Genomic DNA, 16184 nt, shown 5'->3' with positions numbered 1-16184 from the left:
TGCCCATTCAGAACTTCAAACGATAGGCTCGAAACACATGAACAGGGCATACAATCAGATGGAAGATGATGGCGTCAGTGTTGGCAGTGATGAAAGAGCAGCTGCAGGATGGCAGGGTGATGGATCGTCCGAGCGCAGTATCGTTGCTTCGCCGTCAGGTATCACGAAAACCCAAAGTTTCGCAGTCAACAGCGAAATTTGTGACAATGGTAGCAGCAACCAGGGGCGTACTAGTGCGTGTGGTATACACGCACTCTGAACTTATTGCTAATTCTTAGTGTACAAAACATAGACTGTTATAATGGTAAAGTGTTGATCACGTCGAACAGTCCACCTTTGGTATAGCTAGGACGAAGGGTAAAATGTTGGTTTGAATTGTTTTCGAGACAAGCTCAGATTCGCGCAAGTTTTCCTCATGTATATGTGTAGGCGAGATATAGAAAGGCCGAGAGGTGGCAGCAGATACGAACAATCTACTCCATCTAGTAGGTGAATTTCATGCCACCATTGGCGCAAATGACGCTGCCTGTTGTCCACCCAGCATCAGGCAGGCAGAGCATGCCAACAACACCGGCGACCTCCTCACTGTAGCCCGGTCTTCCTCCAGCGCCCTGGGAAGCTTCATAGATTCGCTCTGGGTCGATACCCTTTCGTGGTGCCGCCAACGGGGTGATTTCGATGAAGGGCTTGTTCAGTGCGATGAACGATTCATCATTACTCCAGTACATGTCTGTGGCGACTGGGCCTGGGTTGATGGCATTGACGGTGCATCGCTCGGAAAATTCACGAGCCCAAGTTCGCGTCATGCTTTCTAGGGCTGCCTTTGTTGCGCCATAGATTGACTGACCCTTGTATCCTAGCGAAGAACTGACCGACGACAAGTTGATGACGCGACCCGATCGGTCATTTGGCAGGTAGGGGATGGCGGCTTGCATAAGGAGCAATGGACCTCGCACGTTGACGTTGAACTGTCTGGCAAAGTCTTCGCAGTCGACGTTTTCGACGTAGTTGTTGCCGGCGACACCGGCATTGTTGATGATGATGTCGAGCTGGAACTTGCCCGTCTTGGGGTGTTGGAAGTTGTTCTTGGTGACTTCTACGAGGTGCTTTGGGCCGTTTTCCGAGCCCATGCTCGCCTGCACGGTGATGGCCTTGACACCATACTCGGACTGCAGCTCGGAAGCAAGGTCTTGGGCAACTTGGGCAGACGAGTCGGAGGTGTAGTTTATGACGACATTGCAGCCCTTGGAAGCGAGGTTGCGGGCGACTTCGACGCCAATTCCTAGGGGGGCTGAGAAATGGAGGAGCTCAAGGAGGAGCAGTACGTACCTCTTGATGCTCCTGTTACGATGGCGTTTCTTCCTTCGAGGATGCGCTGGCCCGAAGTGCCAAGGTTAGTGGAGGCAGTTCGCGTGTGTGCTGGTCTCTCGGCCATGTTGCTTTTTGCAGGAGTGCTGGGCCTAGTAGACTGCGTGGTTGTGCGTCGCAATAGTCGCGTTGGTGTGATGCGGACTATTTATGGCGGGGTTTTACAGGTGATGCGGGGTCGTGGAAACGGCTCAATAGACCTGGTGCTCGGTGGTTCCGCCGCATCACTGTCCAGTTTCTGCTCGGCCACTGTCCGACCATGACGAGAAGAACCGGTGGGCATTGAGCAGTGTAGGGTAAATGTAGAGCATGGTGCGGTGTTGTTCCGTGTGGTCTCGGGATATAAAAAAGTCGACCTGTGTGGTTGGGGGATGATCGCCAGGGTCTGAGCTACTAGAGGCCCAGAAGGACTGCTGGGGCGAGGGGCAGCAAGCAATGGCGTGCGAGCTGATTCATGCCAGCGAATTCATGCCAGCAGAAGATATGCAATCCCACACACAGCACATGGGCAGAAGCTGACTCTGCTACCAGGAGCGAGCATGCAAAACCCGAGCAGCACGCATCATTTTTTTCTGCCACTCCGAGCGACTATCAAAGTGCCCGAGTAGCACCGAACTGGGTTGATTGAGTATGGCGTGCAACAGCATCGACGACGCTAGCACTCGGAGTTTTGCACAGATAGTACCGATGTCGGATGGAGCAGCGTGCTGTGGGGGCCATGATTCGCTGCAGAGGGGCCAGAAAGACGCGCTTGACCGCGAGTTGCAGCAGCGGTGTTGTTGCATAGTCCGGCCAAGGGTGTTGTGTTGGTTGAGGCCCAGATAGTGTTTGGCGATGCACTCATCCCCGAAGGCGGTGAGGGGCATCGGTGCGCCATTAGCGGTAACCCCGCGGTGCCAGCATACGCCAGCAAAAACCATAAAGCACACCATCTGCTGCTCTTTCTTCTCCCCTCATCCCTCCTCCCTCCTCCCTCCCCTCTATCCTCCCACTCCAATTCCATCCCCCCTTCTTCCTCTTCATCGTCCCCTTGCCTCCCACATCAATCGTCCATCTCGGACACGCACATCACAATGGTACACTCATCAGTACTTGGTTTCCCCCGTATGGGTGCGGACCGTGAGCTCAAGAAGGCCAACGAGGCTTACTGGGCTGACAAGCTCTCCCGCGATGACCTTCTCAAGGAGGGCAAGCGTCTGAGGTTGGAGCACTGGAAGATCCAGAAGGACGCTGGCGTCGAGATCATTCCCAGCAACGACTTTGCTTTCTACGACCACCTTCTTGACCACATTCAGCTCTTCAACGTAAGTCTTTCTTGTCCCCGACCTTGGTGTTGCCTTTTCTTTTGCTAACAATCCCAGGCTATCCCAGAGCGTTACTCCAAGCACGGACTGCACAAGCTCGATGAGTACTTCGCCATGGGCCGTGGCCACCAGAAGGATGGCGTCGACGTTCCCAGTCTGGTAGGTCAACTGTTTCTCAGTCAACAAGGCATTGCTAACATGCTTGCAGGAAATGGTCAAGTGGTTCGACTCCAACTACCACTATGTCAAGCCTACCCTCCAGGACAACCAGACTTTCAAGCTTGCTGAGAACCCCAAGCCTGTGGTTGAGTTCCTCGAGGCCAAGGAGGCTGGCATCACCACCCGCCCCGTCCTCATCGGTCCCGTCTCCTTCCTCGCCCTCGGCAAGGCCGACCGTGGCCAGTCTGTCGACCCCATCTCCCTCCTCGACAAGCTGCTGCCCGTATACGTTGAGCTCCTCAAGAAGCTGAAGGAGGCTGGTGCCGAGCACGTCCAGATCGATGAGCCTGTCCTCGTCTACGATCTGCCTCAGAAGGTCAAGGATGCTTTCAAGCCTGCCTACGAGAAGCTTGTTGGCGCCGACCTGCCCAAGGCTGTCATTGCCACCTACTTTGGTGACGTTGTCCACAACTTCGATGTCTTCCCTAGCCTCCAGGGAGCTGCTGCCATCCACGTCGACCTCGTCAGGAACCCTGAGCAGCTGGAGAGCGTCATCAGCAAGCTTGGCTCCAACCAGGTTCTCTCTGCCGGTGTCGTTGACGGCCGCAACATCTGGAAGACCAACTTCAAGAACGCCATTGAGCTTGTCGAGACTGCTGTCCAGAAGCTTGGCAAGGACCGTGTCATTGTCGCCACCTCGAGCTCTCTTCTCCACACTCCCCACTCTCTCGACAGCGAGAAGAAGCTGCCCGAGGAGGTCAAGGACTGGTTCTCCTTTGCCGTCCAAAAGGTGTCCGAGGTTGTCGTCATTGCCAAGGCTGTCAACGAGGGCCCTGCTTCCGTTCGTGAGGCTCTCGAGGCCAACGCCAAGTCGATGCAGTCTCGTGCCTCATCTGAGCGCACCAACAACAAGGCTGTCAAAGACCGCCAGGCTAGCGTGACCCCCGAGCAGCACGAGCGCAAGTCTGCCTTCCCTGAGCGATATGCCCAGCAGAAGACCCACCTCAAGCTGCCCCTCTTCCCCACCACCACCATCGGCTCCTTCCCCCAGACCAAGGAGATCCGTATCCAGCGCAACAAGTTCACCAAGGGTGAGATCACCGCTGCCGAGTACGAGAAGTTCATTGAGAAGGAGATTGAGGAGACTGTCAAGATCCAGGATGAGCTTGACCTCGATGTCTACGTCCACGGTGAGCCCGAGCGTAACGACATGGTGCAGTACTTTGGTGAGCGCCTTGACGGTTATGTCTTCACCACCAAGGGTTGGGTCCAGTCTTACGGATCCCGCTGCGTCCGACCTCCGATCATCGTCGGTGACATCTCTCGCCCTGCTCCCATGACTGTCAAGGAGTCCAAGTACGCCGCCTCGGTGTCCAAGAAGCCCATGAAGGGTATGCTTACTGGACCTATTACCTGCCTGCGATGGTCTTTCCCCCGTGACGATGTCCACCAGTCTGTGCAAGCTCAACAGCTTGCTCTCGCTCTCCGTGACGAGGTCCTCGACCTTGAGGCTGCTGGCATCTACGTCATCCAAGTCGACGAGCCCGCCCTCCGTGAGGGACTCCCTCTCCGTGCTGGCACTGAGCGCGAGAAGTACCTTTCATGGGCCGTCGACTCTTTCAAGCTTGCGTGCGCTGGTGTCCAGGACTCCACCCAGATCCACTCGCACTTCTGCTACTCCGAGTTCCAGGACTTCTTCCACGCCATTGCTGCGCTCGACGCCGATGTTCTGTCTATTGAGAACAGCAAGAGCGACGCCAAGCTCCTCAAGGTATTTGAGGACAAGGCGTACCCACGCCACATCGGCCCCGGTGTGTACGACATCCACTCGCCTCGTGTTCCCTCCGAGCAGGAGATCAAGGACCGCCTGTCTGAGATGCTCACATACCTCAAGCCCGAGCAGCTGTGGGTCAACCCCGACTGCGGTCTCAAGACCCGTCAGTGGAAGGAAACCAAGGCTGCGCTGATCAACATGGTCAACGCTGCCAAGTTCTACCGCGAGAAGCACGCGGCTTAAATTTCTTCTGCCATTTGGCAATCCCTTTGCGGCCGTGTTTCATCAACGCGGCCGCGTCGAGTAGCATATCAACTTGCTCTCGTGTAATGTGTGTGTAATGAGTTTTATGATACCCAAAAGTTCAACCTGCATCATGGGTCGTTGAGCGGTGCAAAAGAAAAGCAGATTGTGTATGGATAGGACGGACATGGGTGTCCGGCACAACTAGCTCTGGCGTTTGTTTTATTGGGAATGTTTGCGACACGGGTCGCAGGGTCGATTGACCTGGACAGATAGATGTGTGTATGTAGTATAGCCAGTGAAGAATGAGACGATAAGTGTCTTCTGGCACAAGCCGAATATGAAAATATACAGGCAGATGCATCAATCATTGTCATGTATCCACTGTGTGTTTGTTCCCGATGATGATTTACTTTTTGCTACACGGCTTGGTCAAAAGGGATGGGTGAATGGGGAGGCCAAGTAGCTGTTGTTGCTGTTGCCTGGACAGCAAGAGTGTACTTCACCATTTCGGCAGCCGAGTAGACGAAAAGCCTGACGGTAGCGAAAAGGGCGCTTGTTGGAGTTTGGATATCCTTAGATGATCACGAAACGCTGATGCGATGACAATACGGAACTCGTTTCGCCGTAATTTCAAAAAGAAAAAAAAAGTCAAAAAAGGTTAAGATAGGTTATAGAGTTTAAAATCTACAACCGCGGAAATTAATTTGTGGTTCTCATAAACACGTGAGGTCTAGCGTGTCCCATTACTGCTTACAATGTGAGCGGGATATCAACGGCAGAGGTCGTAATTAGGTTAGTTCTTACCATGAGATGATGTCTGACATGTCCCGTTACGATTGTAGCCTCATCTTCTCTCAGCTCGGGCCTCGATAACTGATATATGTTTCGCTGCCTAACGTTCTGTCTGAAATCATAGCGAGTTTTGCACCTTTTGATCCCAACAGAACAATCAAAACTCCTACGTTTTACACTTACTATACCACACAATCAAAATGAATCATTTTTACCTTCTCCTTTCGATGGCTTCGGTATCCTTCGCCGAGGTAGCAGTCGATTGGTCGATGACAGGAGTCGATATACTCAATCCCACCACGACCTCAAACACCAAGATTAGTGCCCGAGCATTTCCTCTTGTACGGAGGAACCTTGGCCAAGTAGCTTGTGCAGCCGACACCCGAACCACCGTTGACGCACACACCCACACTCGCCGTTACAACTACCGAACCAACCTTCTCTCAGCCGTGTGTCAAAACGACATCGACTACACCGCGCGCTGCCAAACCGTAATCCCCACAAACAACCGCGCCATCATCACGCACCAAGAAAAATGCGCCGCCGACGAAGTCTGCCAGCAAGTCTCCTACCGCAACTTTCTCGGCCAAACCTCCAGCGAAGTCTCGTGCGTGGAGAAATATACGCTGCCGAACAACCAATTCGAATGGTCCACGGACGCCTCGTCCGTTGACGAGAACCACTGTGGTCCTGGCTTGAATATAGTCCGTGAAGAGGACTCGCTCACAGTCAGTGTTCAGTTTTACGGTGGCAATCCTAGTTCGCATGCGAGTAGGAAGTGGGTGCATGAAGCGTGGCTTCAGAGTAATAAGAGGAAGGAGAGGATTCAGGATATTCGTGGGGTTAATGGGTTGTATTGGAAGGGTGCGGCGCATACGGGGGAGACGATTCAGGCGTGCTTTTTGCGCAGTGACGCTGGTGATGCTACCAATGCTTTGTTAAATTGGGTTGATGGGTAGGAAACTTGTTTTTCTTAAGAGATTGCTATGTGTAGATTACTTGAGTTTTGTTATATATTTTATTTAGTGCTGTGCTTCTATATAGAGTCGCTAGTAGCTGTAGTATATACTATTGTAGAGATTTTTTTTTCATCTCTATCTACGTGGGTACTTGACATAGAAAATTAGTATATTATGTATGTCTCAAGAATCTTAAAATTTATAAGTTGATTATATTTTTTTTATCTATTATATCCTTCTTTCTTCTCTAAACAATCAAGTAAAGATAGTCTAGTAGTTTTTTGTTTCAAAGATTTCTTAGTATAGTTTGTATAACCTTATATATTACTGCTTGAACTATTATGACGTTGAAATGGTTTCCTATTCCTAAGGTAAAATCGTAGTAGATTGACGTAACTAAGTAAGATCGTACGCCAGCAGAATGTTTTGCTATCAGTAGTTCACTAGGTTCTATTCTATGCGTCTTCACCAGACAGGGAGATCAATGGGCGAGTAGGTTCTGCAGCTGCTTGGCGTTTTTTGCTCCAGGAAGGATTCCTCTCGCTGTTTCTTGTAAGATCATTGTATAAAAGATTGTTAGGCTAGGAAAAGCGTGGGGGAACGAAAGTACTTCGTTAAAACGCTGATGTTATCAACGCTAGCTTAGATAGGTAGTGCGCGCTTTAATCAGCTGGAAATAAGATCTATGTGCTGGGCCAAGCACCAAGCCTCCGCAGAACGGCCGCAATACCCGCCCATGCGTAGCTCTTTGACTAACTTCCTACCAACTACGTTTTACCACCTATAGCATAAACCTGATTAAGTCGTTGGTGTTTATATCCTATAATAAGGAGCTTCTTGTAATCACTTTATATTCAATGGCGAGGGAATGAGTGAATACCTTGAAGTAGCTGACTATGAAGGAAAGCTTGTTGGGTTTATGATCGGCGTGGTTCTCGGACTTAACGAATCCAGTCGTTGACGTAGACATTGGCACAGTGGATCATGTCTAAGCAACAAGCATGTTGCTTGTATATGTGTGTGTGGAGTCGGAGGCCGCGGTCTCCTACATCTACCCCTAAACGTTTACTCTCGTTTGGTCATTTTTGAGGGTTGGAAAAATAAAAGAAAAAGGCTGTGATGTAAATCGTACATCCATACTAAACACAGAATCTTATACTAGCCACAAGATCACACTTGATGTGTTATTTGAAAAAAAAAAGACATTCGAATCGCTGTGGCCTCTGGATTCTGCCTGTATACGGTAAGGAAACGATGCACTTAGTGGCCGAATTTCCCTGTGCATGAACCTTGCTAGGGTCCCATAAAATTCAACAACTCACTGTTGATTGCTTTTAGAACTTGATGGATGAAACCATCGATGATTAGAAGTTCCACTCATATCAATCTATGATGAACGTGTTATTGGCCGAGGCTAGCAAACATCATTGCTGGGCAGTATCATCGATATGTTCTCGGTGAATGGAGATTACGTTACCCGCGACTTATAGTCAAAAGAAGGCGGACCAAAAGCAGCGGAAAGGGTTTGGGTTTGATATATAAAACGAACGGCTGGACGTTTTCTCATTACTTGACATCTCTCACATCTCTACACAGGTTGATCGCAACAGACTTGGAACAGATTTTATGACTTGCCAACATGTCAGCTCCTCGCACCTCGCACCTTCCCAATCTCCTATTGGATCCATCCCCTGATACAACCGAGAAAGTCTTACCAACAGTTATCACCATGTCACTTGCTGTTGTTACACTCATCGTCTCGATGTTCATCCTCACCAACCGGTCAAAGCTGCCTTTGGCGAATCCTCCAGCATGGTTCCAACCTATGCTTGTTAAGAGGATAGAGTTTATGAAAAGTGGCCCTAGCGTGCTTGACATGGCTAGAAAGTCCTACGGCAAGCAGCCGTATAGGCTGATTAATCACATCGGCGAGATTATTGTTCTTCCACCGTCATATGCGAACACTATTCGCAACGAGCCGCGCTTAAACTTTGGAGAAGCACTGAATTACGTTAGTATCAGGGATAGAAATGTTTCTTGTACTTGTGAGCTAAATGATAACTTAGGAACTACCGAATCGGTTGTCTGCTTTTGATCCACTTTGTATTCTCTCACACGAGAAGAAGATCTTGCAGACAGTAGTGAAAAAGCAACTTACGAAGTTCTTGAGTAAGTACCTCACCAAGCGTATAGAGCCTACAATGGAGTACTAATGTAAATATCAAAGACTCTGTAACAGAACCACTTTCTAAAGAAGCTACCTTTGCCGTTGATACGATATATGGCTGTGACTCGGGTATGGTATCTTCTCTAGGCTGTTAATATTAAAAGCTAACTTGATTAGAATGGAAAGAGATTACTGTTTCAGATAGTGTTCTGTCCCTGGTGACTCGCTTGTCGAGCAAAGTCTTTCTTGGAGACGAGCTCTGCCGCAACGAAGAATGGCTCCGACTCTCAAAAGAATATACAGTCTGTAGTTTCCAAGTCGCCAAGAAGATGAACTGCATTCCTTCGATACTCAAGCCGGTATACGGCTTGTTTTCCAAGGAAGTCAAGATTGTCGAACAGAAGCTCAACCAAGCGCGTGCACTGCTGAAGCCGATTGTCGCAGAACGGAATCGCTTAAAGCTTGAAGCTGCGAAAAAGTCCGAACCAGCTCTGAGGTATAATGACGCGCTTGAGTGGATCGATGAGGAAAGCCAGAGCACCGCTGATACTGCTGTATTCCAAATGTCTCTTTCGTTTGCAGCAATCCATACCACTTCGGATTTGCTAGGCCAGACTATGACGCGTATCGCCAACGACCCCTCTCTAGCAGAGGACCTGCGAAAGGAAATCGTTCAAGTTATCAGCACCGATGGTCTGACTAAGCTCGCTCTTGCTAATCTAAAGCTTATGGATAGTACTATGAAAGAGACACAGCGGATCAACCCCAACACAATCTGTAAGCATATACTATCAACTGATTAAGATTTGGCATGATAATAGCTAACACTGTGGGATAGTCGGTATGAGAAGAATGGCAAAGGAGAAAGTTGTCCTTCCTGACGGAACGGTTATTCCAAAAGGGCAATACGTCGCAGTCGACATCGCGAACTTGTTCGATCCTGAGCTCTACCCCGAACCCAACAAGTTCGACCCTTATCGCTATTACCGCATGCGAAAAGACCCTAGTCTAGCCATGAAAGCACATCTCGTATCAACTGGCGCTGAAAACATATCCTTTGGCCATGGCCTGCATGCGTGTCCCGGGCGCTTCTTTTCGGCAAACGAGATGAAGATTGCGCTTTGTCATCTCTTGCTTATATATGACTGGACGTTGGCGGCTGGAGCGTCGTTGGAGCCGGTGCATCTGTTTGCTGATACGATTGCGCTGGATCCGAGGAACAAGCTGAGATATATACGCCGTGAGGAGGAGCTGAAGCTAGAATCGCTGGGCTTTGACGAGTAAATGAACGTGGGAATGTTCATTGTTATCATAGTACCTAAGGCAAAGGTACAAGCATTGGAGATTTGCATAGCGTCTTTTGTAGTTTAGTAATAGTATGCTGGTTGCACATGGGTTACAGTTAGTTCTTGGGCGAAATGGTGGTCTGATTTTAGGTAGTTATAGAATGCGAGGACTTCTTGTGCAGTGTACATACCACGTGACTCTTACGGATAGAACACAACTATTTTTTCGCACTTGTGTAAGAGGCTTGAACAAGAAAACAAAAAACAAACCCAACCAATACTTAAGATTCGCTCCACGCAAAGCTATAGGTACTCCAGAGCGTGGGCCCAGAGTTTGTTTTTCGCAGCCATATATGAGAGTGGCGGGCGCAAGTTGTGACCGGGGTTTGGCCAGCCTCCTCAATGGTTGTCGCGTACTACCCCTCCACTCGACCATCCATCACATGTCCAGACACCCATGGCCCATACCACCCCGTGCAGTTTCTGCGGTCAGTCTGGATCTCGGCAACCTATTACTGTCACCAGTCATGTTCTTGAAGAGGGTCTTCCGTGCCGCTTGTTCCCGTCTTCACATGCACGTACGTAAGCCAGCACGACAGTTGCCCTGCGCAACCAGCCCCGGCCCTGTTTACCAACCCAACCCAAGCCGCCCAGCCACCGTCGCCCTCAGGATGCCGCCCGCTAATGATTGGGCAGATAAACGGCCGCTGTCACGGAAGATGACGCGCTTTGGCTACTTGGTCCACAGTCAGCGCACGGCGGGCGCAGGCGGGCGGGCCAGGAGGGCTGGGCCTATGTTGATAGACCCTAGCGGAAGCCAGCCACCTCGATGGCCCCGTGCATGAACTGCTGCTCCTCTGAACCCACCCTCGATTTCCAGCCGCCTTTGTCGCTATCCACCGTGCTCTGCTCTCGTACCGGTAGCCATAGTCTGCTTCATGGGACATTCGTCTCGCCTCTCGAGGTGAATGTACCATGGTCCGCAAGACACGGGTACGCTGCGTGCTCGTGCTGTTCTACGAGGCCCTGCTTCTCGCTCCTACTGCCGCCGTCGTCCACATGCCCTACAACCCGACTCGCGTCCTCCAGACCAACGATAGCCTCTACGTCTTCCGTCCCTCGCCCCAGTCATCGACTCAGTTCCAGCTCAGCAGCATTGACCTGTCCCCCACGCTCACGGCTTCCAACCTTCCCTACAATACCCTCTACTCAACTCTGCCCTTCCTCGATGACACCACCTTGCGGCCTTTCACACCGCTCCTCAACAGTGGTGGAAACCTGACCGTATACACCGGCGACTGCACCCGAGGTGCCAACGGAGCCCAGCTATGGACTTACATACCCAATGCTGCGGACCCCAGTGCGAAGGGTACTTGGAAACAAGAAAATGTGTCGGTTACCGATAGCTCGCATGCTGACAGCATGGGCCCAAACTTTCTCAGCGCTGGAATGGCCTTTTCATCCGTCGTACCAGGGGACGCCCAAACTACAGGAGCATACTTTTTCGGTGGCATGTGTCCCAATGCAAGCGACTCAACAGGGTCATGGCAATCTGCAGCCAGCTACTCCAACTCGGTCGTTATGCTCGAGCCTTCGGTCCCAAGCACCCAGTCTCTCAACTACCAACTAGACATCTCCTCGAGTCGCGGACCTCCCGTGCCCGAAGCCGGCTTCACCATTACCGGCTTGTCTCCGACATTCTCGGATCGTAAAGATGGCGCGCAGATTCAGCAGCAGAACTTCCTCCTCATTGGAGGGCATACTAGTGCCGCTTTCCTCAACATGTCGCAGATTGCTCTCTTTTCCCTTCCAGAGCAAGGCTGGACATTTATCCCTGTTCAGCAGCCTGATGGTTCATCTGCAGTCGAGCCTCGATCTGGTCACACTGCCGTACTCAGCGCGGATGGTCAAAGCATCATCGTCGTCGGCGGCTGGGTTGGAGACATCAACACACCAGCCGATCCTCAGTTGGTAGTCCTTAGCCTTGCTGATGGCTACGGTGGTTACGGAGACTGGCAATGGACTGTGCCATCTACCAGTGGTTCAGGACTGCCAACTGGTTCAGGACTGTATGGCCATGGTGCTGCCATGTTACCTGGAGGTGTTCTGATGGTCACCGGAGGGTATACCATTCCCTCGTCTGGTGCCCAGCGACGAAGAGATTCATCAAGTATCAACGCCAAGACGTTCTTCCTCAATACTACCTCGAATACCTGGATCGCCGATTACACGCCTCCTGCCAAGACATCTGCATCTTCGTCTGAAGATAATGGATTCTTATCAACAACTGGACAGAAAGCAGGTTTGGGCGTTGGTATAGCCATCGGTCTCGTTGCCATATGCGGAGTTGTCGCCCTGTACATGTGCTACAGGAGACGGTCAAAGAACCGCCGACACATCCGGGAAAAACAACTTCAGGATCTGTCATATACTACTCACAGGTACAACATGGAGGATTATGCGCCAGCGTGCGATGAACGTGGGGGTCGACTTGACGCATCTGACTATGTCGTCGATCAGAATGGTTCTTACTACTTTCCCCAAGGAGCTCAGGGCGGCCAGGGCTGGAAGGCAATAAGTGGAGGCGAAGTTGAACGAACTGGCTTGCTTGTTGAGATTCCGAGTCCGACGCGCGGGTTGCGACGTAGTATGAGTGGGAGACCTGCGTACGGTGTCAACAAGCCTCGCGGTCCAAGCGGTATCCATCCAATTGATGAACTCGAGGAGGAAACGGACGAAGAGCAAGCTCAAGATAATTTGCCCCTGTCAAGGCCTCCTGAGATGGCTGAACTGCGACCAAAATTTGGAGTTGCAGTTCTCGACAATGCCCCAGTTTTGGACGCGTCCGTGCCTAGCCAAAAGCATGGCAATATGCAGAGAGATATGCGATACGCTGCATCTGCATCGAATACCCAGGAATCGTCTAGTCACATCAAAAGTAATTCTCTCGGACGGATTCAATTAAATTCGGCTGGCAGAATTTCCCCGGACAAATCAAACTCCGAGCGCACGAGCTCAAACCTTAGTGAGCGGAGTGCCATGTCCTGGACCTCTGCAAACGAGGGTGCTCTTGAAAGTGTATTGATGCGCTCCGGTAATACGCCGAGAAATATTGCTGGCTCCTCCAGATCAACAAATCCAAGCCCTACCAGCGACAAGGCCAGGAGGAGAGGGGAGGTTGGCCGACATTCTCCTGATGAACCTCGGACACACTCTTTCAATAGTGAACAGAGTCATGGCCGACCAGACTCGGAATCTTTCCGAGCCATTCAGTCGTCGTTTGCGCATCTGCAAGCTGAGGGTGAAGCACTGCTTGGTGGTAACCCAGAGCGACCGAGGCCAGATACTGGTTCTTCTAAATCAGACGCGTGCCACGATACAGATCACAGCAACAGCCGAACGGGCACTGCTACTCCAGCTACATCTTTCGTCTTGGACATGCCGGGTGTACCCCAGTCATCGTCCAAAGTGCGAAGGACGAGCTGGTTAGGTAGTGTCCGCAAGGTATTGACAAGATCAGTCTCGGGCGCTGAACGAACAAAGTCAATGATTGCTCCTGCAACATACCAAGAACCCTATAGAGATGATCCAACTTCGCCTACTGAACCACGCCAGGTGGACATGCGGCAATCATTCCCAGCCGCCACTGCACCACCCCAGCGTGCAGCTTCAGATGCAAGCTTTTGGCGCAATAGGAGAGGGAAAAAAGACTGGCTGGACGATGAACAAGATCCAGCCTGGCGTCGTACTGCTGGTGATGACTGGGGTACACCCGAAGACATTGCCATGGCTGAGCGTGAACGCCAACGCCAGGAGTGGAGAGAAAGGGGCGGCAACTTGCTAGTCAACCTTGACGGTGATGATCGCATGCCTACACCGCGCTCACCCATTCTTGCAAATCACCTCGGTATTCCTGTTGGTGAAGACCGTCCGTGTACTCCCGCTAGCGAGGCTGATTGGGACGTTGAAGCAGCTGTCGAGCGACGAGTGGTTCAAGTCATGTTCACAGTGCCCAAGTCCAAACTGCGTGTTGTCAACGCCGATATAGACGGTAGCAGCATCTTGTCAGTCCTTCAAGACAGCGAAAGCCAGGCGAGTGAGTCATCAAAGAGTGGAGGCTCCCCCAGTCGTGTCAAAGATATTGCTGGACGGTTTGAGCAACTGAACAACAGCAGCAACAACAGTCCTAGGATATCGCCCAGACCTTCGCCCAGACCATCTCCGTCCAATTCGATCAAGTCGATGAAGATTCGGCAAAAGGCCAGCCAAGCGTCTTTGGCAAGGCAGCAAAGCCTGAGAAATGCGGCCAAGGCTAATGGTCTTAGCCCGCTCAGTAATGGCGAGAATTAGTCGCTTACTTCTCGCCTACTCTTCGTCTTCTTCTTCTCTTCTATTCAATGTGTTTTAGTTGGCCTTTTTGTGCGAATTTCTACGGCTTTTTTTTGACTCACTTTATATTTTTTTCAGTAACAAGACAAGATGTTAGGGTTCAGCGCAAGGTGTTTTGGGGCTAGGGATATTGGCGTACTTACAACGGAATTTTCAACCACCTCGGTCTATCGTTTGAGGGGTATCCCGGATGTTGTGCCTTACGAGAAAGCTGTGGAATGATGACTGATGTTGATGATTAGGCAGTTGGATCGGTTGACTTGTCAACGGATTGATGGATTGATGTACGGGGTCATCATGAGCAAAGAAAGCTTTTTAGAGCATATTTTCCTCGTCTAGGGTATTCATATAGAAAGATGCCCCGCATGCTATGTGTATATGTGTGCGGAAATAGATTCCATGAATTTTATTGTAATATGTGTTTGTGCATCTCTCTGCGTGACTCTCTTCACTGCCCTCATCCCGGTATTCAAGGCGGCATGTCCCCGCAATTTGCTCAGCAAGGGTTACCGTCCTACGCGTATGACGTACAGAGCAAGAAGACAATTACCCCTCCACGCATTGAGCTTCGCAACAAGCAGCAATGGCCGATATGGTTTCGCGCATAGCTTCACTCAGATCTCTGCTACCTGATCTCGAGTCTGCGCTGCATTCGTTTACTTCGTCGCCCGCCAAGTTTCGTGTTGTGCGCACAGTGAACGACACACCGACGCAGCCACAGACCCTCTACATCCTCGACTCTTCCTTCAACCCGCCGTCCCTTGCACATTTCACTCTCGCATCGTCGGCTCTGAAGAATTCGGCACCATTGGAGCAGAGCCCCTATAGACTGCTACTGCTCTTTAGCACACACAATGCAGACAAGGCGCCTAGCCCTGCAAGCTTTGTGCAGCGCATCGCCTTGATGACGGCACTCGCTGAAGACTTGTCGCAGAGCCTCAAGAAGGGAACATGCTCTTCGAATGCTGATGTGGCCAATCTATCAATAGATATTGGTCTTACCAAAGAGCCCTACTACAGTGACAAGTCCGCAGCCATCGCCCAAGCTACGCCACCTTTCTATACTTCGAATCCGAGGCATGTACATCTTGTCGGCTATGACACGCTGATCCGCTTCTGCAACCCAAAGTACTATCCCAAGCACGATCCACCGCTTTCGGCCCTTGAGCCCTTTTTCGCTGCTGGTCACAAGCTGCGCGTGACCCAACGACCAACCGATGCGAACGACGAGTCGTCGCGTGAGTTTGGCTCAACTCAGGAGCAAGCCAAGTACCTGCAAGACCTGAAAGACGGAAAGCGAGAAGCAGCCGGCTTCCAGCCCGCATGGAGCAACAACATAGAAATGGTCGAGGCTGAAGAAGGTGTTGGGATCAGCTCAACGCGAGTGAGGAATGCTGCCAAGCAAGGTAGATGGGATATTGTGTCAGAACTGTGCACTGAGAGCGTGGCGGCTTGGATTAAAGACCAGGAGCTATACAGTGAGGATGCAAGTGGTAAGAAGATGATGAGCTGAACGCTTAACCTCGCGACATCCCCGATACTTTTCAGCATGCAATACATGTTGCCCATTTGTAAGAGTGCCTCTTCCTCTGAGTTTTCGGGATTCGTCAGTCATTTGATCATCGCAATTGCTGCTGCTTCTATTGTGTCGTTGCCCTCCGGCTTTCCTCGTCCAAAACATGGGCAGGCACTCCATGTGGAAGAAGGCCCTACCTGTCAACAAACAGCAAACCTCTTTGC

At 51.0% G+C, this 16184-nt stretch overlaps 6 protein-coding genes across 6 annotated transcripts; 5 read left to right on the top strand and 1 right to left on the bottom strand.

Moving 5' to 3' along the window:
* Window positions 1-482: 482 nt before the first annotated feature.
* On the bottom strand, window positions 483-1435 carry COCCADRAFT_24275 (uncharacterized protein; the record flags this gene model as incomplete). Its single annotated transcript, XM_007711640.1, has 2 exons — window positions 483-1282; window positions 1330-1435. The coding sequence occupies 2 exons, from the start codon at window positions 1433-1435 to the stop codon at window positions 483-485; spliced, it is 906 nt and encodes a 301-aa protein (XP_007709830.1).
* Window positions 1436-2441: 1006 nt separating this feature from the next.
* On the top strand, window positions 2442-4848 carry COCCADRAFT_3006 (uncharacterized protein; the record flags this gene model as incomplete). The annotated part of the gene is made up of 3 exons (XM_007711628.1): window positions 2442-2672; window positions 2730-2831; window positions 2881-4848. The coding sequence occupies 3 exons, from the start codon at window positions 2442-2444 to the stop codon at window positions 4846-4848; spliced, it is 2301 nt and encodes a 766-aa protein (XP_007709818.1).
* A 995-nt stretch (window positions 4849-5843) lies between these two features.
* On the top strand, window positions 5844-6602 carry COCCADRAFT_24273 (uncharacterized protein; the record flags this gene model as incomplete). The annotated part of the gene is made up of 1 exon (XM_007711639.1): window positions 5844-6602. One exon carries the CDS (start codon window positions 5844-5846, stop codon window positions 6600-6602), a length of 759 nt encoding a protein of 252 aa, XP_007709829.1.
* A 1639-nt stretch (window positions 6603-8241) lies between these two features.
* COCCADRAFT_24272 (uncharacterized protein) lies at window positions 8242-10053 on the top strand (the record flags this gene model as incomplete). Its single annotated transcript, XM_007711638.1, has 4 exons — window positions 8242-8613; window positions 8669-8771; window positions 8947-9546; window positions 9608-10053. 4 exons carry the CDS (start codon window positions 8242-8244, stop codon window positions 10051-10053), a joined length of 1521 nt encoding a protein of 506 aa, XP_007709828.1.
* Window positions 10054-11030: 977 nt separating this feature from the next.
* COCCADRAFT_89757 (uncharacterized protein) lies at window positions 11031-14405 on the top strand (the record flags this gene model as incomplete). The annotated part of the gene is made up of 1 exon (XM_007711689.1): window positions 11031-14405. One exon carries the CDS (start codon window positions 11031-11033, stop codon window positions 14403-14405), a length of 3375 nt encoding a protein of 1124 aa, XP_007709879.1.
* Window positions 14406-15027: 622 nt separating this feature from the next.
* Window positions 15028-15957, top strand: COCCADRAFT_34706 (uncharacterized protein; the record flags this gene model as incomplete). Its single annotated transcript, XM_007711654.1, has 1 exon — window positions 15028-15957. One exon carries the CDS (start codon window positions 15028-15030, stop codon window positions 15955-15957), a length of 930 nt encoding a protein of 309 aa, XP_007709844.1.
* Window positions 15958-16184: the final 227 nt, after the last annotated feature.

Source organism: Bipolaris zeicola, assembly GCF_000523435.1.
Source record: "Bipolaris zeicola 26-R-13 unplaced genomic scaffold scaffold_32, whole genome shotgun sequence".
NCBI lineage: Eukaryota > Fungi > Ascomycota > Dothideomycetes > Pleosporales > Pleosporaceae > Bipolaris > Bipolaris zeicola.
Note: the sequence above shows the minus strand (reverse complement) of the source record. Positions and strands in the feature narration are given on the sequence as shown.